Raw genomic sequence first — 22,894 nt, forward strand, 5'->3', positions numbered from 1 at the left:
TTGTAAATGAAGTTTTTGGTCAAATCACTTGATTCAGAAGCATGAATTTAGGGAGGGCCAAAAACGTTAATGGGATCTGAAGTCTTTCAGCAGGGCAGATGTCCTTGGCCTTGTAATGAAAGTTTGAATTGCTTTTCAATAGGACTAATCAGGAATGCTTTGAAGAAGCTTTTATTCCCACCTTGCAAACACTGGCCAGTGCCCCGGCATCATCTCCTTTAGCTGAAGTAGATGTCACAAATGTTGCTGAGTTGCTTGTTGAACTGACAAGACCAAGTAGATTAAATCCTCAGGGAAAAAATTCCCAAGATTATCAGGTGTGTATGTTAGCCTGTGGGTGGCAGATATACCTACATGAAGATCATTGTTGGTTGATTAAAGAATTCCCTCTGCTGGGTTTTTTGAAATCGTGATGAATTACATTTATATTTTTGAAGTTTTTGTTTTTCTGATTTATAAAGCAGTTCCAAGAGGGGAAGAGATCTTTCAGGAAATGTGGAGAAATCATGAAAATAGAAATAATCAGTGCAAATGTTTTGTAACCTAGACATTACTAAAACTTCATTATTTCCATTACCTTTCTCTTCAACTGCATGGTAATCATTGCAGTAGTGACCTCTGCTATCTGAGATTCATTACATCTGCAAATATAATGAGAACAGTTTAAAGGCAAGGTATCTCAAGTTAATTTTGGCTCTTAAGTGGGGCATATAAGTCAATTGCAAGCTTACCTATAATTTAATTATAATTAAACTGTTTCAAAATCCTTTGATGACATTTGCTTGACCACTTAGAAATTTGATGTGTTAGTGATTTCAGATGCCATTTGGAATTTGACAGTTGTTCTGTTTATATATATTTTTTGTTATTTAGTGACTACTCTGTTACAACATTATATATTATTGGGAAGTTTATATTACAAAGCATATTAAGCAAAATATCTTAAGGAGTAGTTATTATCCACCATGTGCTTTTGGATTTTAGAAAAGTATAAGATTTGTTATAGGAATCATGAATGTATCATTAGTTTTTGTGGTGATATATTGTTTATGATTTTAAAGCTTGGTTAAGTGTTCAGAAAGCAAAGCTAGCCACAAACCATAGATGTCAGGCAATGGTGATACACACCCTTAATCCCAGCAGCCATACTAGATAGCCGTAGAGGCAGGTGGTGATGGCACACACTAATAATCCAAGCACTCAAGAGACAAGCCGATGGATCTCTGTTAGTTCAAGGCCACACTGAGCTACATGAAATTGATCCAGTCCTTAAGAGAAACAGCTCACACAAAGATGATCTCAGCATTTGGGATAACACACCTTTAATCCCAGCACATACACACACTCTCTCTCTCTCTCTCTCTCTCTCTCTCTCTCTCTCTCTCTCTCTCTCACACACACACACACACACACACACACACACACACACACACACACATATTCATAGTGTTTTGTTTTGGTTTTTGGTTTTTCGAGACAGGGTTTCTCTGTATTGCTTTGGAGGCTGTCCTGGAACTCGCTCTGTAGACCAGGCTGGCTTCGAACTCACTGAGATTCTCTTGCCACTGCCTCCCAAGTGCTGGAATTAAAGGCGTGTACCACCAATGCCCGGCGTGTGCACGCGCCCGCGCGCGCGCGTGTGCGCGCACACACACACACACACACATCTGTATTATGATGAGAGCATTTTCATTTTACAGAGCTTTTCTTTTTAATTTTTTAGGCCTTAACAGTACATGACAACTTGGCTATAAAAATTTGTAATGAGATGTTAACAAGTCCATGTACACCAGAAAATCGGGTTTATACAAAAGCTTTGAGTTCTTTAGAACTCAGTAGTGGTGCTACAAAAGATCTCCTGCTTCTATTGGATGAGATTCTGGAGGTAAAGCAACTTTTAATACTCTTGAGTAATTCATGTTCATATTTATCAGAATGTAATTTAGATAGATGTATTAAATAATACCTGTTATTATATATCCTGCCTGTTCATTTTAAATTATTGTTTCCTTCATGAATATCATATAACTTAAGAATGTTTTCAAACAACATGATATTGGTGTATAACTTTAAAAGATTAATTTATTTTACATTTCCCTCCTCCCCCCAGCAAGTAACAGATAGGACATGTCTGAGAGCTTTGGAGAAAATCAAGATTCAGTTAGGCAAAGGAAGTAAAGAATCTGACCAAGCTGTAGTAGCACAGGATGTCAACATGACTACAAATGTTCTTCAGAATGAAGATGGTAATTGCATACTGACCTGAATATCTATAAAATTTACATTTTTCATCTTTACTGAGATTTTTATTCTGTTTTGATTGAATTTCCAAAATGAACAAAAATCTTTTTCTTCTTAATCTCTTAGAAAACGCTATTATACATCCATTTATTCTACTTATCAATTTATTTGAGTACATTTTTTACTAACCATCTGGCCAAGAGCTTCATTTTGTAGTATTCACACTTTTGAAATAGTGATTTATTGTAACCTTCAGTAGCTGCTAATAGGACCATTTTCTGTTTGTTTTATGTGAGATAAAAGATCACTTTAACAAAACAATACTGTCTTTTGTTTGTATTTTTGTATGATTCTATGTATAGAAGGATATGTGACTCCTCTGAGGAATGTAAAAGGAGCTCAAGCATCAAAATCCACACAAGGAAAGACTAACAGAGGTAATGTTTGGATTGACTGCATCTTATAATCAAACTATTTTCAAATAAAAATGGTAACTTTGCAAGCTTTACTTTCTTAGCAATAAAAATTAAGGACTCTTTGTAGGTAAATTAAGAATAGGTTAAATTGCCAGAATTGGTGGCACATGCCTTTAATCCAGCACTTGGGAGGTAGAGGTTTGTGGATGTCTTGAGTCTGAGGACAGACTGATCTACATAGTGAGTGCTAGGACAGCCAGGACTATGTAGACAGCCCTGTATCAAAAAAACAAAAACCAACCAAACGTAAAAAAGGTTAAATAATAGTTTTATATTATTAGTAGTATTAGTATTTTTTCGTGAATGAACATTTTTTTTCTTCTTGAAGTTTTTGCTTTTCTTTTTACTTTCTTTTCCCCATCTAATTTCATTTTTTTCCAACTCCATTTCCCAAGGGGTATCCAAAAGTAGAGTAAGTACATGTTTATTAGTAGGGGACCATGTGGAAAAACAATCTGAAATTCAAGGGCTTTTTAATTGTTTTATTAATTCCTTATTACAAAAGCACTGCATGCTTATTACAGAAGAATAAGAAAGTACATCCAAGCAGACCTACCATCAAGAAGACTAATAGTCACACCCATGAGCCAAACATGATTTTAATTATTGTAAATAGTTTATGGCTCAGTTCTAAGTATATTTAATCTTTTCTAGAATAGAATCTGGCCATAATATTGTTTCATAACAAACCAATTATTTAAACACCAATTACTGGATATTGTTCCAAATTACTTCCATATTCTTGGATGTCTTCCTGGGGATAAATACATTAGTGAAAGCAAATAAATAAAATATGAGGGGAAAATATCTAACAACGAATAGGGTATATACAATTTTCAAATAAATTGTCAAATGAAAAATTGATTTCGATCAGATTTACAAAGTAAAGAATGAGAATTCCACCTTTTTTTTAAATAGCTCAAACTTAATGTATACATGCTATATCTTCTTAGAAATGAACATTGCAGGCTAGATTTGGTCTCTCTCTCTCTCTCTCTCTCTCTCTCTCTCTCTCCCCTCCTCCCTCCTCCCCTCTCCCTCCTCTCTCTCTCTCTCTCTCTCTCTCTCTCTCTCTCTCTCTCTTTTCCCAGAACAGGTTCTCATGTATCTAAGCTAGCTTCAAACTCACTATTGAACTTCTGATTACAGGTTGGGAATACAGGTGTTGTACTACCATACTCCATTTTACATGGTCACTCAAACCAGAGCTTTGTACATGCTAGGCAAGCACTCTACCCACAGAACTACATTCCCCAGTCCTTCCTTCTCAACATTGTAAAATAATATAGCAAGTAAACCCTGGTGTATAGAGGTCCTTAAAAAAAACAGCACAAAACAAAAAAAAAAAAAACCATTTAATTATATTTAAGAACACATTTGAACTTGCCATGTGTCTTGCTATTTAAATTTGAAACCTGGTATGACAATGTGAGACTGTAATAATAGCTTTTCTAGAGGCTGTGTGAGGATAGCTTTAGCCCATTAGTTTGAGGCCAGTATAGCTAGTCAACATAGTGCTTCAAAGATAAATACATATAATAAAAATAACTTTTCATTTAGGAGCTGTTCATCTTACAGCACTATATCCCTGCTGTAAGATAAAACTATTGTATTTATATGTGATCATTCGCGGGTGTATGAGAAGGCTAGAGGACAACCTTGGGTGTTGCTCCTTAGTCACACTCTACTTGTTTTTGAGACAAGAATTCATCACTTCTCTGGAGCTCTCCCTTGTACTGAGCCCTAGGGATCTGCTTGGCTCCCTTCTCAATGCTGGGATTATAAGCTTGTGCCACCACATCTAACTGTTAGTGGCTTCTGGCATTTAAACTCCAGTCCTCATCTTTAACAGAGCTAGCACTTTATCAACTGAGCTATCACTCCCAGCCTGAGATGTTTTTGTCACCACATATGGTGAGCTAAAGTTTGCCTCTTTGTCATGTATTTGCAGTGCTCATCCAAAGAAATTTATGTAAATTCTAGTTGTGTTCCCACCCCTACCTCCCACTGTGTTATATTGAGAGCATCAAGGTGTCTAGGAACAAGGAAATGTGTTGAAGATTACTTTGCCAAAAGTAAAGCTCTAGATAGCCTGGAAACTAGATTTAGAAACATGAAACCATTGAAAAATTTGCCAATAAATTATACTGTCTTTAAGGACGGAGAAAAGCACCACCTTCATCTAGGACCAATAGGAGACGTCAGGCTTCTAAGACTGACTCTGAAAGGTATGTCATATGTTTCTATAAGACACACAAGATGCCAATCACTTTCATTTTGTACAGAAATAGAAAATTGTAATTTTCTTGGGAGAGAAACTTGATATAAGATAGTAAAACCCATTAATAACTGACTTTTTGGTAAATATTCTAAAGTTATCCATCAAGGACATTATGAAGAGGTGTTAGTTGGCATTGCCTTAGTAATAGTTTAATGTGTTCTCAATTTCTGTGTATTCTCATTACCTGACCTTTCTCATTCTCATTACTATGACTCTATCTTGATTTAGATAACATTTGTATTCTTTCAGTTATAATTCCTCTTATAACTTTAGTGTATTAGTGGTTTGTGTTAATAGTGTTTACTGTCAGTCAATGTCGAGCCATGGTTGAGCCTGAAAAGTTTATAGCTGTCTTGCATTCATTTATTCATTGGTATTGGGCTGTGCATATTTTTTTAGATTAGGTCTTAGGTTAAAGTGCTTTTGGGGACTTAACAATGTTTTGTTAATTTTACTAACTATATTAAGAGAACATTGTTGTTATTTTGCAAAAGTTTAAAAATATAAGAAAAGAAACTGCGAGATGGGCCCCGGGTCTTGCACTGGTGTGATGGAACACGAACTATAGAGAGTACATTAACCAGTTTATTACAGGGCAGGAGAGTGAGAGTGGGAGAGATGAGATTGAGGGGGGTTGGGGTAAGAGAAAGGAAGGCAAGAAAGAGAGAGTAAGATTAAGAGAATGTAAATGGGCGGCGTCTGTCTTTTAAAGGGGTCCTTTACACCTGCGTGCAGATTTAGTTCCCATGGCACCCTGGGCTGACCAGGGTACTGTCTGAGTGGATTCTGCCAGGTAACAGGGCCAGGCCAGCATAATGCCTGAACTTTTCAAACATAGTACTGTTTTTGCACTTGAATTCCAAAACTATCTTTAGGATGGTTTGTTGTGATCTCTATGTATTTATTTACAAGCTTCACTATAAAAGCTTGCTTTACCAGTAGATTAAAAATTACCAGATTAGTTAGTTTTTCGTTGATTTAAATGGTAGGACAGCCATCCAGTCAGGGGTTTTTGGATTTCTTGGAATTTTAGTTTTAAGTTTAGTTAATAGACTCAGGCTGTCAATTACATACTGTTAGAATGTCAGAAACTAAAAGTTTTATTGATAAATATTCTGATGTTTAAAGATTATATCTAAATGAATGTATTTTCAACATCTCTTTAGTGATCATGATGTTCCAGAACCACCATCAGAGATGAAGATGAGATTACCAAGACGAGCCAAGACAGCAGCACTAGAGAAAAGTAAACTTGATCATGCACAGTTTCTTAATTGAGGATTTACATTAAGAGAGCTGAATAAGGATGGAATCCTTTGAAGTTGTGCTTATTTCTTTGCTTTAATAGGTACTGTGGTAAAATAGGAAATACCTGCTTTGTTTCCAGAAACATGGAGTGATGCCAAATGACTTTGGCATCTGTCATTGTGATCCATCTGCGTGGGTTCAGACTTGTTTTTATTAGAATGTTACTGACATTTGGAAAAATTTGAGAAGCTTAGATAGAGAGTAGATCTAACATAGGTGACAGTGTCAGACACCAAACAAATGGCATTTTAAGGATGATGTATGTATAGCTATATAGAAAGCTGCTTATTACCATTGAATATAATGAACCAAAGCATTCCTTATTTACATTAAACAATGGCTTTGAAAATTTTATGATGCCTATACTAAGTATTTATTTGATAATCTTACCTCAGTGGGTAATTTTCTCTTCCTAAATCTTTCCATATAGTAACACTTGTTTATGAATGTTTCTGAATTAGGGAGATGTCCACACACATTAATCATAAAGATACATTGATTTTTGGCACATCAAAATATAATCTACCTAGAATAATAAACAATACTAATGGGAAGTGAAAGTTATAAGAAGTCATCTTTATGGACTTTTATGAGCAGTTTCTTTGCTATCAATTTCAATTATCTTTTGAAGTTATTACTTATTAAACAAAAATATTTGTTTTGAAACTTGCATTGTAAAAATAGTTTTTTATTTCTGCCATATCCAATGAAACACCTTTGATTATTCCTGATACTGACATTTTTATTTCAGATTAAACTGTCCTAACATGAAGTTTTTGCTAATTGTGCTTTAAATTTTTTTGTTGCCAGAGGCCATGTATTTCAACTGAGTTCTAAGATGGAGTGAAGGTAATATTGCTGGTTTTTAGAACCAAAAGGCTATTCTATGTACATAATATGTGCTTTATAGAACTAAGAAAAGGAGTCAAACTTACAAAGCAAGAGTGCTTATTAAGCAAAAGGAAAAGGCAGTTATGGTAATAGTATAAACCAATGAAAAACACTGTTGTTCTTCATCTCTTGGCTCTGTGTCTTTTCCTGTGCTTCATATTCCTTATTGTTATATTTCTTGTTAATTTCCTGTCTTAAAACAAATTCATGGAGAATAGGAAGTCAGAAGGGACAAAACAGTACATATATAACATGATGTAAGGGAATTCTTTAGGAATGAACTACGATCCCATTTATGTATGTGCAGAGTATCCAAAAGGAAAGATACTGTGATCATGTAGACACTGTACTGAAGCTTGCTTATTTGACATAGGAAAACCAGCTTTTAATCACTAAACCATTAGTAGTCTTAACTACTCAGATTTTAGACAATAGCCATGGCTGCAGGTATACTTTGTATCATTAGCATTAGTAAGGAATATTGTCCAGCTTCTATAGGATATCCCTGTAAGCTTTGGAGTAAACTGCTAAAATACAATAAAACCAACAGGTATAAAAACAGTTATCCCCCCCTTTTTTTTTTTTTCATTCAAAATTGTTAATTTAAACCAGTGTTCTTGTTTACCATGAGGTACAAATTTGCTGAGAAGTAAACATGCAATTGTGCCATTGCTCTTATGGCTCACAGATGAGAGATTTAAATTACAGAAAGAGAACTGATAACCTAAATTCTTTTTATGAGTGAAAACATGCTAGTTGATAAGCTAATCAACATTTTTCTATACATATATAACTTTAGAAGAGATAGACTTCCAAGTGATACCTTTGCCTTTCCCAGTTTGCTTCGAGGTAGTTAGTATCCACCTGTTACACAACTGTTCATGGGTTAGGTCATTATCACACACCTTTACAATACTAGCGTTCTAAATTACAGAATATGTATATGTCAAAACTGCACAGAAATAGAGCTGGGCAATTACATGTTTAAACTGAGGGCATTAAAAAATTTACCAATAAAAAGAGAACATCAAAATCTCCTTTTGTTGCAAAACTCCACAATGATCTTGTGTAATGTTTGTAAAAAACAGAATTATAATAAAAATGATTAATGCTAATGATTTAATATAAAGACAGATCACAGGACTAGAAATATTTTAGGATCAATTGGTTTTCATGAGAGAATATTGACATACAAAATAAAGATAGTGCAAGGACTGCAGACTATTTTTCTTCATTTTTGAGATTTTGGTTATGAACTGTACAGCTTGCTAGAGATGCTGCTGTTAGATTCCATTCAATAGGATGATTAAGGCACATCTTAATGGGGCTCAATGGGCAGCTTGCTGTGTTCCCATCAGACAAATCCACTTTCTCATCAGTTTTCATTTGTAGTACTCTGTAAAAAAAAAGTGTAAGGCATTTTAAGTTTAAATTTCATTTGTTAACCTTGTAGTAGTAAAGTTTGGAATACTGTGTGCACCCTAAAGCAAGTAAGCAAAGTACTTATCATTCTGACAATTCTTGTTCTATATGCTGCCTTAGTGAACTGTGATGAACTATGCCATGTATGCCTCAAGGTGTTCACTCAGATAGCCCAGTACAAAAGACATCAATCACTGCATTACATTAGTTTATATAAGAAAGACATTTAACTTATTGGAAGGTCAATCCTTTACATCAAGACTACTTTTAAGAGAATGAACATTTGTTAATGCCTGATGTGTTCTAGACTCATTCACATGAAATTATCTCATTTTAATTACATTGCTAAGCAAGGTTGTATATTTAAAGTACAAATATGATGACATACTGTAACTGGTGTAGAATTGGGAACATAACCTTTCCTGTTCTTGCTCCATTAGCTTTCTAGTGGACTGATTAATTATTAAGAGTAGACAAAAAAAAAGGCATGTTTTGGTATAAATGAGTCAAGTTGTCCAGCCTGTCTTATCTATTGTCTAGCTTAGTGCAGGAACAGAGGCAATACCTATAGGATACTGCTTGCCTATTACATAGAACTCTTTTCTTCTTTTTTTATGTTTATGGAGTTGATGGCTTATTTGGTCTTAGGTTGGGTTGGTCAGATGTCTTCCATATGGTTATTCTTTATTGCATGGCCTCTGGTTCTTGGAAGACTGTAGTCTTATTTCACATGCTAATGGACAAAGTCCCATTTGCTCCTTAAAGTTGTCATTTAGGTAATCTTGCCCTCCACTTTGCTTAATCACAACTTTCCATGTGTCAGGGCCTGACCCAAATCTGATATTTTAGAATGTACTTTAGAACTTGACAAAACAATGGCAGAATTTTTCTTGCTTCTTCACTAGTGTTTCATGTCTGATATCTTCTAGATCTTAAAGAAAGGAGATTGGGATACCAAACTCTGAAGATAAAGTACTGTTGAGTATGTGGCAGTTGCTCAATAAAAATAATGAAATGACTAGAAAAATCCAGCTCCTTAAATTTATGCAAACTTGAGTCCAGAAGAAAAGGTTTCTCCACTTTATGTGTAATGCCTACTTTTAGGCTCATATTCTATTTAGCAGCTAGATGAACACTCATTTGACTTGAACTGTTAGTTTATATAGACTACAACTCTCCTAAGCCTTTTCCAACTGTGTATCTATGAATCTTCCTATTGATATCAAGAATATTGAGGTAACTTGATGTAAGTGACTTGATAGAGCTGGGCAGTGGCACATTCAGACTCCTGTAACTTGTTTCTGATTTCTTCTGTACAATTTATAGCTATTTAGTAAACTAAATCGGAATTACATGTTTTAACACCACTGGCAGTCTCAGTGTTTTTTCTCTAGGCACAGACATTTTCTACTTTAGGATGGTTTCAATTTATATAATTAGATAGTAGGCAAAACAACAAATTAAGTTAGCCTGTTAGTCATAAAAATACATTAAGTGAAAGCAAAATCAGATACAATTTGTACATATTACTATATTTAAAATAATGTTTTGGTTGATAAATGACAAAGATGCAAGTGGCTATTATCAGAAATGTTGAATTTGGAAAAATATATTTGGTTTATTGTTAAACTGAGCTACTTGGGTATCATTTTTTTTTTTCAAGTTAGCCAGACTTTTTTGTAAAGATTGCTACTAGTTGTAAGAAAAATAAAAATGGCATTTTTATTGCCTGTAATTTTATTTAAATCATGTGTGTGGTTTTTTTTTTTTGTGTGTGTGTATGTGCATATGTGACTATATTTCAGAAGCGGTTATCAGATCCTATGGAACTAGAGTTATAGGTCTTTGTGAGCTGCTTGACTTGAGTGGGGCTTAACTTTGGGTCCTCTGTGAGAGCATTATGTGTCCTTAACTGCTGAACCATCTCTCTAGCAAAACAACCACTTTTTTGGGGGAGGGGGGATTTGAGGCAGGGTGGCAATTTTCTCAGTGGCTTTGGAGGCTGTCCTAAAACTAGCTCTTGTAGACCAGGCTGTTCTGGACTCACAGAGATCTGCCTTACTCCGCCTCCCCAGTGCTGGGATTAAAGGTATGTGCCACCACCATCCAACAAGGAGGGTGTTTGTTTTGGTACTGGGTGGGAATTGAACCTAAGACATCTCATGTTTGGTAAGTGATCTACGTGATGTGCCACTGACTGAAATGATTATAATTTTAAAGCAAGTACTTGATAAACACCTTTCTGAGAATTTAAGGTTAAGATATAAAAATAGGTCAATGAAATGGGTCCGCAGCTAAACATAGCAAGTATAAAGCTAAAAAAAAAAATAAATTTTGTTTCACTTGTGCTTGTTGGACAACGATGCCTTTAATTTTCTAGATTGCTATTACTACATAAATGACAAAGGGTGCATAAAACTATATATGTGCAGAAAATATTGTTATTACTATTAATGTACATACTAATATATTTAATCCACATATACTACTACAAAGTTCTGAAGATCAATCTTTGACCGTATAAAGGGAAAATTATCCTTCAGCCTATTTTTATTTGTATGAAAAAGTTGATACATTGTCAACTTGTGAGAGCCATTTAAAATGCTTTAAATATTATACCAAATGACAGACATTGATGCCCCCCCCCATGGAGGGCCTCACTATCCCTGGGGAGGAGGTGGGGGGTGGGTTGGTGGGGAACATGGGAGGATGGGAGGGCTAGGGAATGGGGAGATGGATATGTAAATATGAGTGCCTCTAAAATAAAAAAATAATAAAAAGAAAATATATCAATTAAAATGTGAAGCACCTAATATTCTGGTCAAAGGAAGAAGTTGGAAGAGTTACTTGTCCTAAGTCAGGTTCCTTCTGTCAAAGCAGGCACCTAAATGGAAGTGGGAGTTGATGAGACAAAGGGACTCTCAGTGGTTACCTAGATATCTCAGGTTATTTCAGTGTTAGTGATCTCATGGATCCCAAGGCAGTTTAAAGAGTATGTGTGTGTATTTGTATTGTATGTTTTAAGGGTCATGGAACTTCAATTGTTTGTGATAATGATAACCAGTAGTTATAACCAATTAGTATATCTAGCTTTAAATTATTTAGTCTTGCTCATTACTATAGCTGTGGTGTCATATAGTCAACTGCATTGTTAGTTTTGTGACAGGCTCACAATACACTTTATCATTAGCTAGCCACCATACAAAGAAACAGTAAATTTAGGTGTGATCTACATTGTAGAACCTGATCTACATTTATAGAACCTGTTGGCCAGGTTCTGTATGAAAAGTCTCTTCTGTAGTTACCATCTACTTAATCTTAGAAAAGTTACTTGCCTATTATACAACCAATAAATGGAAGTATATCTATTACCAACCATCTGCTACCTTAGTTATAATTCTTCCATGACTCTCCTGTTAATAGCCACTACTTATTTCTCACAATACTTGGGAGATAGAAGTTTATTTGCTTTAGGCAGCAATAGTACCATATGAGAACCCTGTTGAGTACATGAAGCTTCCTTGTAGCAGCAGCTAATAAAGAGCTTGATTCACACCCTTCATTTCTACAAAGTGGGAAAAATGTTAGGGATTCATGTCTGTCTATTCAAAGGGAGTGAGAAGTCACTGTATGAACAGATGAGCTGGAGTTTTGTATTGGCTTTGGAATGTGTGACTGTAATGTGCCTGACACTATCAAATTTAAACTAGACAATTGAATTCTACATTCTGGATGGCTTGTTTATGTTCTAAAAAATATTAGAAATATATTACTTATTATGGCTGAGCTTAGTCCAAATGTCAAGTTTAGCACAAAGCTAGTTAGAGAACCTTCACTAAGCAGTTACTCAAGTGAAGGACTTTTGGTGTGCTAGAGTATGATTTAGGTAGTTAGCACAAAACAAAGCTTTTCAGTTTTATGAGGAGCCCACACATGTTTTACCAGCAGGTCTATAAGGTGCCTGAAAAACTTTAACCAAGATCTGTCTGATATATTAGGACTGGCAAATGTGTATGCCTTGAGAGCTCGGTAAGGACACAGGCAGAGAATGTATTCATGAATTGTTAACAGAAAACAAAATGAAACTATGTAATAAGTTAGTAAGGACTAAAGAGAAAAGTTACTGCCAGCAGAGTGGGAAACTAGGGTAAGAAATATTTAAAATAGGTCTTGGAGGATGAAGATCTTAATTCAGGGCAGAGGGTGTTAGAGCCCCAGTTCTGATCCTACACTTTTTTTCATCTTTCCACTTAGTGGAAATGGAATGATTAAGTGTATTAGTATCAAGTATAGAATATATGTAGCATTTCTGGGCCACTTAATATATACAGTACAGTTCCTCCAGAAATAATAAGCTAATGTTATTCCTGTTAAAATCAAAGGATGCATGTGTTTTCGCTGATGATAAAAATACGGTAGATTCATGTATGATTTTTCTGTAGTGTCTTTAGGTAAGAAGAGTTATCTTGATGTGTCATTGAGGAATTATAAAGCATGGGCAATTAAGGCAGAAAAATTTACGTTCACTTTTGACTTGTTTATAATCTGATGTGATTATTTGGAAGAGCTGGAAAACATGTTAAGAGCAAAGACTTTGAAGTTTAATAATTGTAGAGTTTGATTTTTGGTAGGACTTGTTTATGGTTCACCTCACAGAAGCTTGTGTGCTTGGTCCACAGCTAGTCTACAGTTTTAAAAGATGTCAGGATTTTTAGGAGGTAGGGACAGTGGGAGGTGACTGAGTCATGACTTGTTTCTTGAAGAGAGTAATGCTTGCTCTTATGGCTTTACAGGAGGCAAGATTAGCTATTTTAAAAGAAGCCTGGTTCCTTCATGGTTTCAGTGTCTTGTCTTTCCCTTTGAAGGCCATGTTAATATCATGCTTTTAAGTCTTCAGAACCATGAACTAAGTAGACCCCATTGCTTTACAAAATACCCATTTGAAGTATTGAGCTACAGAAACAAAATAACCACGAGCCTTAGATATATGATTTATTTCCACAAGATGTAGAAAGATCATCTATAATTTTCATATATAAAGGTGGCACAAAGCCTGTCATACTAGAATACATATGTGTGTTCATAATAACTGGTATATGTCAAAGTGTGTTAGTGTAAACCTTGGTATAGGCATTCACAAGGAATGTAGAATAAAGTTTTAATTTTCTATTTTGATAAGTAACATACCCAAAAGACAAAATACTCATGTGAATCTTATTGTCAGATTTTTAGATTTGTGTATTTAATTTGTAGTACCTGTAGGATTGAGGAAACTAGAAAGACACCATTGGTTAGAGGAAAAGGGTTTTAAAGGAGGGGGGGCATCTATTAGAACACAGTTGTTATCAAGAGAAAGATGGGGAAAGGGATGGGAGGGTAGGTTTGGGGTAAATACTAATCATCTTTCAAGAAAGACTTACAGAAACATTACTTTATAAGCATACACACTTACATGTTCATATAAGTTTGGTTGGTGTTACCCTACATAGGGGATATGCTCTTTCTAGAAGCCATGGACTGCCAAGTAGAAAGCCTAGTACTAGTTGTAGGGTGCTCCCTCTCAAGCTTTAGCTGAAAGGTGTTTTGGAGGACTCCCTTCTCTTCCCATGAAACAATATATAAGCTATTGTTATTGCTCTTGGTTGCCCACCAGTACTTGATGGTAAGACCACATTGTTGAAAGCACTACATACTGGCTATAAGACATGGAGAAATCAACTTGGTACTGACCAAGAAGCTTCCTCTTTGCTGGCATGCTCTTACTGGAATGTACTATGTAAGGCACTGGGGATGGAGTAGTAATCAGTAATTTTACTCAACTGTTGAACCCTGTAAAATATAATAATGACTGGTGTGGCAAGATATGCACATAGCTGCAACAATGGCACATATGTTATGGATCTGCTTTCTGATTGGATTTAAGGCTTGATCTACCAGAGGTACCATAAACTGTCAAGAACCCTTAGGTAGCTCACAGGATCTATGGTAAACCTACTACTTTTGTTCTGATAAATGGATATAGTATCAAACTACCTCTATTTTTTTTTTATCTCTATAAACATTAATTAGTGCAGCTCTCAGACCACATCAGAGATGTTTCTTTGTGTAGTGGACAGTGATTAACACAAAAACCTGTAACTAGTTAAACTTCAGAGAATAAATGTCTGTTGAGTGTTCAGCCACAAATGGGTTCCCCATCCCCATGCTCAGCAATCATAATGGAAGTGGAGGGGGAGATTTTAAGAGCTGGAGGTTGAGGGATTATCAGAGTGAAACTTCTGGGCATGACATGACTGCAGCACTCATAACTTGGAGCAGCTGTGTTTTCCTACACAAGAGAAGCCTGTCAACATCCTAACATAGAGGGGGAAGGAGTTCATGAATCTCCACATAAACTGAGGATCTGTGGGCACTTGATGTCTTCTGAGGGACAGTGAGTCAGTTTTCTTTAGAGGTGTGGTTCCTGATAGATAATTGTGCTTCCCAGTAGATGGCTCCAAACCCAGCAGTACATTGCTAGCATAAATTAGACATTATGGGTTGAAAATGGGAAACACAAAATTTGTGGGGTTAAAGTAATACTAGCTTGAGGTCCTGTCATGACTTAGAGTGTTCTTGTACTCTGTTCCCAGTAGCCTTCTCAGGAGTTATCCTAATATTGTTTCTCTTATGGCAAACTGAATGGTTCAATAGCTTAATTTCTTTACCTGTTCCTAAATTCACCCTCCTGCTCTATAACCTCACCAGTGTTTGCTGTCAAGCGGTTTGATGGCAGTGGTGATGGCAGCTGATAGGCAAACTTGCTGCAAGCATGTGAAAGGCTCATGGGCCAGCGATAAGCCAGCTAACAGTGAGATAGTGAACAAAACCAAAATCAACATTGGATCTCTATTTGCCAACCAAAGACTCATGAGTAAAGTAAATGCTTGGGATTGAGTGTTAGGTGTCAGTGCTGTTGGATATTTTCACTTTTGTTATTTGGCTCCTCACCATAATGCTTTCAGTACAGTTTTAATGTTGAACAAGAATTTACCAAAACTCATGTTCCTCATTAACCCTTTAGACTTAGGTGACTTAAATAAATAATCCTGTACTTGGCATCACAGTCTCCTTGTGTCTACATTCAGTAAATTAAACCTATCTGGCTTCCAGTACTTTCACTCCATGAAAATAGTACTTCTTATTCAAGTCACCCAACCATCACATTGATGAATCCATCTTTAGGTCTCATCTTGTTTTCTTACAGCATTCAATACTGTTGGCCCCTGCTATGTTTTCCCTCATGGATAGGGCCTTTGGGAATTAAGATAAATCCGAGTCATACAGACTAGACTGCTATCCTGTCCTCCTTTGAGGAAAAGAGTCTTTGAATGTGAGAACACAGTGCAGTGAGAAGGCGGCCAGTAAACAGTCTGAGGAAACCAAACCCTGCTGGAACTTGTGGACGTCTCAGTCTCCAGAACTGAAAGTTTATGGTATTTGTGTCAATCCAAGCAGACTAAGCTACCGCCTCTTATTTCCTAAAACAGTTTTTGGCCTTAGACTAGACACAATACTTGGCTGCCTTGCCCACTGCATGCCACTTTATCTGGAAAATAGTGGTTTGGGATTTCTCAAAGTGAGTTCCAGCCTTCTCACTCTACAAGGTCTCCTTCAAGGTCCTCATACATGTTTTGTTGTGTTTGTAAATGCCGTTTTAGTTCAAGTCAACTGACAGATTCACAAAAGATTTTCCTAACCTTCAACCCAAAGTCATTCCCTAAGAAACTCAAACTAGTGTTCAGCATCTTCAACACAGTTTATCACTGCTTCATGTTTGTATTTTTTTCTCATCCACTGAATACAAGCACGAGGAGAGCAGAGATCCTTGCTGTTTTGTTCAGCATTTCTTTTCAGCAGTGAGCACATAACACCTGGATAATGCTTGTTGACAGAATAAATCTTTGTTCTGCTTTGAGCCACAATGAAGTAACAGGAACCAGATTTGTCTTCTTGCTTTGAAAGAGTTTAAACTGAAAGTTAAACTACACAGGGTAGGCAGGATGACTGCTTCCTACAAAAAACAAAGCCTACAACTGACTTGGTACCTTGCAGATTAACAATCTCCATGATTAGAAGACGAACCCAGGAGGCACTGGAAATATTCAAGAATAGAGGAGACAGTTGAGAGCTGCAACTGTCGAAACTTAAGTTTTGGCCAGCAGGAATGACCAAGCTACTTGTGCATACCCCAGAGCTACAGTAACATCTCCTGGGTCTTTAGACATGTTGGAGACAGGGCATGAAAGGTTCCCAAGGTTGTGAAGAGGACCAGGTGCAAAATTATGAGGTCACACACATATGGATATAATTTATAACCCCATCTTTCAGACTTTGGGTCTTTTAAGAATCTTCAAGAGCGTTAAGATTGCTTCACTGGAGAATTGTACAATTGTATTTGGAAACCACCTAATTCTTTATTGTGAAAGGCACCCTATGCACTGGAAGATGTTTAGCAGCATCCCTCTACCTGTTAGGTGCCCACAGCACCATCTAAATGTAACAATAAAAACTGTCTTCTACGGAGCAAATTCACTCCCTCCCACCCCCCAAGAACCACTGTTATAGACTAAAGGTTATTCTGGCTTTCCCTAGCAATGCTTAAGACTATACTTGAAAGGATAGGAATTTCTTAGTAAGGGGCCAAATATGTAAAATATGAAAAACCCAGCACAAAACACAAAATTCATAATGTCTCACATTTTATACACATCATGGATACAAACAAAAATATGATTCAGTTCACAGGGACTGGTAAATTAACACATAAAACTAGCACAAAAAATGTCAATACAGGTATTGAAAATACATGGTAAGGTCAAAAAGTTGAGCATACAGAAGTGATGGGGACAAAGTCTGAACTGGAGGTGATGGCATAATCACTGAATTGGGAAACATTCTGGGTAATACTGACGACAGACTAGACAGTAACAGAAATAGTATTATCTACAATGGAACAAAGAAAATTGAGGTAACCACTGAATGAGTATTTGTCCTGTGGGCAGAACATATATGACACATTGCAGAAGCAAAGAGAGATGGATACTTATCGAATAAACTGATTGTTCATATCTACACTCATATTCAAGGTGTTCAACAAATACTAAGAAAATAGGAAATAATGCTAAGATGCTTCATGTCAAACTGCTAACCGGGAAAAGTTAACATACAGAAGACAAAAGTTAACTGTAGCAGCAGACTTAATTTCAGGAACAGCAAGGTAAAAAATCTTTCAAATACTAAAAGAAAATCAACCAAATTTGAAATCCATATTCATGAAAAAAATATTTTGTAGCGCTAGGATCGAAGTCTAGGCTTTATACATGCTCAGCAAGTGATCTACCACTGAGCAACATCCCTGGCCCATTACTTTACTAAAAGTCCAAGTAGCTCAGGCTGGCCTTGAACTTTAATATACCTTCAAAGTCACGATCTTTCTGCCTCAGACACTTAAGAGTTGGAATGCAGGTGGGAACCTCCATGCCCGGCTTACAAGGTACTCTCTAAAAAAGAATGCTATATAAAAGTAAAGAATGAATGAAAATAGTCCACAGCGGAACTGTACTACAGGAGACTCAAGAAAGATTTGGGAAGAATGAAACAATTAGGTGGAAATCCTGATTTGTTTAAAAAAAAAAAAAAAAGAAGAGCACCAGAAATGAAAAATTCATGAAGAAATTCTTCCTATTAAAAAAAAAAAATCCACTTGGAAGATGACCATACTAGACTGGACATAGCTTGTGTGTTCCCAAGGGTTCATGTGCTTTGAAAGTGCAGCAGCACTGAGGTGGTGGACCCTCCAACTGGGCTACCCAGTGGGAGGACACTAACCTCAGAAGAGATTCATGTAGTTTTCACAAGATTCACCTGTTGTAGGTGGTCAATTAATTTTCAGCCTCTCTGCATGCAAGGACCCCAGGTTTCGGGGTTCTTGACAAAGGCTGAATAGTTGAGGCTGGTTGATCTTCCAGGTCCAAAGCAATGAGATAAACTTCTGTTCTTTATAGTGTCCATCTCGGTTATTTTGTTATAGCAACAGAAAATGGAACATTATATTGTATAAAGGAAACAATAGGAATAGTAGTATTACTACTTTGAAAAATCATACTTGTACAATTTGTACAGTTATAGAAGTAAAATGTAAGGCAGCAACAGCACAATGGCTTGGGGAAGGAAGCGAAAATGTTTTGTTATAAAACTTGCTATTCATGCTAAGACCCCTGGCAGCAGTCAATGCATAGCCTGAACTGGCCATCCCGTGATCAGAGCCTTCATCCAGTGACTTATGGAGCAGATTTAGAGACCCAAGGCCACACATTGGGCCTAGTTTAGGGAGTCCTGCTGAGGAGAGGGAAGAAGGAATTATAGGAGACAGGGGGATCAGGCACATCACAGGAAAACCCACAGAAACAGCTAGCCCGACTCATGAGATTCTGAACCAACATCCAGGGAGCCTGCATGGGACCGACTGAGGCCCTCTGCATATATATGACAGTTGTATGTAGCTTGGTCTATTTGTGGGACTCCCAGCAATGGGAGCAAGGGCTGTCCCTGCTGCTTTAGCTCTTGGGAAGCTCTTCCTCATGTTGGGTTGCATTGCCCAGTCTGAAAACAGGGAAGTGCTTGGTCTTATGGCAGCTTGATATGCCATGACTTGCTGATGCCTAGGAGAGGCCTGCTCCTTTCTGAGAGAATACTGAGGAGGAGTGTATTGAAAAGGGTTGGTGGAGGCTGCAGTCTGGATGTAAAATAAATTTAAAAACATTTGTTATTCATGTAGTTGTATAATATTTGAAGATGATAAGCAAAATGATAATCTACGATAAATATTAATAGCAACACTTTCAATTGTATTTGGGACACTGGTGATTCAGTCTAGGCTATCATCCACATAAGTAAGCACTTTAAGCTATATCACCAGCCTTCCTTTATACTTTTCAAGGCTGGAGTTCACTCATTCATCCAGGAAATCCTCAAACTTGGGATTCCTTTGATTCAGCCTCCCAAGTAGCTGGGATTAGAAACTTGTGTCAACAGGCTCCGTATAACAACCTTAAAAAAAAAAAGTGAATGAAGAGATTAAATAGACTATTAAACTATATGGACCCCAAGAAAAGAAAAGTAATAGGCTAAATAGAAAATATCTGATTTAAAATGAACTATATTAATAATAATATGAAATATAAGTGGCTGTGTAAAGTGCAGAAATTATCAAACTGGAAAAAAGACTATATGCTGCTTAAGAGAAATCTAAATATAAAGGCATAATTGGGGAAACATGAAGTTACAGAAAAGATATGCCATAAAAATAGTGTAAAGGGATTCAGAGATCATCCAAATAAAATAGATTCTAGAGCACAGGGCATTTTATGGATCAGGAAGTTCATTCCACAATGAGAAAGAAATTATATATGCATCTAATAACAGTGCTTCAAAATACATGAAGTGAAACTGAATAAACAAAGTCAAGTTGCAGATTGACACTCCTCTAAGGAAAAGATAAGACTGAAATTCAGTGAGAGTAAACTGACATCCTCAGGATTATTTACCAACTTGGATCACTGTCATTCACAGGGTCCTCAACAGATGTAGCCTCTACACTGTTTCCAAGAACAGGAATCATTTAAAAAGATTTAAATGGATTCTGGAGTCTGAAGGCCAAGGAGATGGCTCCATGCGTAACTGATAACCTGAGTTTGATTCCCAAGGACCCATATGTTGGAAGGAGAGAACTGACTTACACAAGTTGTCCTCTGATCTCTATATGTGCACCATAGATGTACACATGACCACCCATCCACACATCCAGGTAAGTAAACAAACAAATAAAATGCAGTAAAAGATTCTGGAGTATAAACTGAATCTGTCAACTGAGAAAGACTGGATTGATTTAATTATTCTTTAAAGCCACAACTTTAATTAGAAATCACTAAAAGAGATCAATAAAAATCTCAACTACTTGGAAACTAAATAACAAAGTTAGAAACTAGGATAGATGAAATAAAAATAAACTGAAAGAAGGGTGCTATCAGATGAGGAAGGACGGAGTGCAGACAGAAGGACATATGAGTTGTAAAGAGGATATATAAAGCTAATAGTTTTTGTGGTTTCAACTCTGTTATAGTTTTTTTTTCTTCTTTTATTGGGGCAGATAATTGCAAAAAATGTAATTGGTAATGAAAGTGTAAAAGCACAAAGCCAAGCTTCATGGCTTCAGAATGGCCATTCTAACTGTGAAGTTCATTGAAATGCAGAGTTTGGGAATGAAACTATGTTTGGTTATTTCAATCTGGCTGCATGATCTTTTTATTTGTGAAGTCATTGCAATAAAAAGATTTTTATTAAAAATTATAACTTAAAATACTTTCAGTTAATGAAAATATGAGCAAAATTTGAAAATACCTCAAGTATTTGGAGAGAAATTTACATTACACTAACATTAAAGAATTAATCTTCCCATCTCTAGGCCCTCAAGGTCAATGGTTCTCATAGTGAGGTCCCTGGATCAATAACATAAGCATCACTTGGGCCCCACTCAACATCTACTGAATCCAACTTTGTGGATGATGCTCAATAGTATCTTTGGACAAGTACTTCAGGTGATTGTAATGCATGCTATGACCCACTGTTCTAAGGTAGAACCATCTCGTTTGGGCTATCGTAAGGCTCTATGCCTTCACTCTGGCCCTATACCACCCATTCTTCACAATGTATTCAGAGACTTCTTAGGATGTCATCACATATCTATCTCATTCACCTGCAACCTCAATCTTCTATGTGTAATGGGAAGTCACCGACAGTGCTTCATGGCTCACCAGGGACCCTTTATCTATTCTTCAGACCTTACCATATCTGCTATCATGTTTTCTCTATTTCTCTTCACTTGAAACACACTGGCCATGTCTTTGTTTTTGTAACCTAGCAGTACTTGATGTATTCCCCTAACCTCTTCCTGGAAAATCATTCTGATCCCACTGGTTCCCTGCTGCTTAGTCTAATTAGTTCCTATTCTGTCTTTGCAATCAATGGATATCTTCTGGATCAAACAGAATCTTTGTATAATAAACTCTCATAGCACCATACAGTAATTGAGAGTTTACTAGTGAGTTCTGAAAATAATTTGCCTGATGTCTACCTCCCTTAATAAATGTAAAAATGAAGGTAGAAACTGTATCTGGTTTTATTTCTAATTGTTCCCCATGTGTTTAGTATACTTACTGACTAGCACAGAGAAGACAAACCTGTTTTTGAGACTGGGACTTCAATTTGCTATGATGCCCAGCCTGGCCTGAAACGTGGGCTCCTCCTCAGCTTCCCAAGGGCTGAAATTATAGGGGTGCCCACACACACACAGGAGCAACAAACATCTCAGAGTGAATGTAGTAATATAATATAAAATCTAGTTTTTTATTCTCCTATAACAGAAACAAACAACAACCTTTCCAGTGTTGCCTAGAATTAGGGGGAGGAACACGCTAATGTTTGATTGAAAATTAAGCCAGTATGAACAAGGAAAAAAATCATTCAGACATGTTTTAACTTTCTTTTTTTGATAAAGCACTAATAGGTAACTGCATCAGGCTTAGTGTTGCAATACCAGGATGCTCAGAGGTACAGTGAAGAAAACTGTTTATGGTCTACGAAAAATGAGGCAAAGAAACTGGAAGTAGGAGAATCTGACTAAGAGTTCCGAGTTCTTTGTTTTTACTGTCACCACTTAGATCAGAGTAGAAAAAGACAAGCTATTGTGCACACTGCAAGGGAGAACTATGCAAGGCAGGTCATAGAAGAACCTGTCAAGAGTTTAGGTTTCTTTCTTTCAGAGATTTTATTTCATGTATTTGTGTGTTTGCCTGAATGCATGTCTGTGTATCACACATATGCAGTGCCTTGCAGGAACCAGAAAAGAGTGTCAGATCCCCAGCGACTGGAATTAGAGCTGGTTGTGTGCTATCATTTGAATGCTAGGAATTGTGGGTCCTATGAAGAGCAGCCAGTGTTTTTAACCATTAAGTCATGACTCAAGTCAAAATTTTGAATTCTTTAGTGAAGAAACAAATATGGAGTAGGTTTGATTGTCATGTTTTGAACCACAGTCACTTGACAGGCAGGATTTCAAGGTAAGCCTGTGTAAAACAGCATGCCTATCTCAAAAAAAGATTAAGTTAAAACAAAGAAAAAAGGGAAATACAAAAGGCAGGGATTACTTGAGCTGATATGTGAGGTAACAAGATCT

General features: G+C 36.5%; 1 protein-coding gene across 3 annotated transcripts in view; it reads left to right on the top strand.

Moving 5' to 3' along the window:
• The window catches only part of Ncapg (non-SMC condensin I complex subunit G), a 38,598-nt gene extending 28,317 nt beyond the window's left edge, over positions 1-10,281 (top strand). The window contains exons 16-23 of one of the 3 annotated variants that reach the window (XM_027386981.2): positions 143-317; positions 1,724-1,885; positions 2,111-2,246; positions 2,604-2,678; positions 4,876-4,945; positions 6,165-6,244; positions 7,117-7,155; positions 9,549-10,281. In XM_027386981.2, the coding sequence (XP_027242782.1) occupies positions 143-317; positions 1,724-1,885; positions 2,111-2,246; positions 2,604-2,678; positions 4,876-4,945; positions 6,165-6,244; positions 7,117-7,136 (718 nt within the window). In that variant the 3' untranslated portion in view covers positions 7,137-7,155; positions 9,549-10,281. Of the gene's footprint in view, positions 1-142; positions 318-1,723; positions 1,886-2,110; positions 2,247-2,603; positions 2,679-4,875; positions 4,946-6,164 lie in introns of all 3 variants that reach the window. The other 2 variants (XM_027386980.2, XM_027386979.2) reach the window with 2 other exon arrangements.
• Positions 10,282-22,894: the final 12,613 nt, after the last annotated feature.

This window comes from Cricetulus griseus (assembly GCF_003668045.3).
Source record: "Cricetulus griseus strain 17A/GY chromosome 1 unlocalized genomic scaffold, alternate assembly CriGri-PICRH-1.0 chr1_1, whole genome shotgun sequence".
Classification (NCBI taxonomy): Eukaryota; Metazoa; Chordata; class Mammalia; order Rodentia; family Cricetidae; genus Cricetulus; species Cricetulus griseus.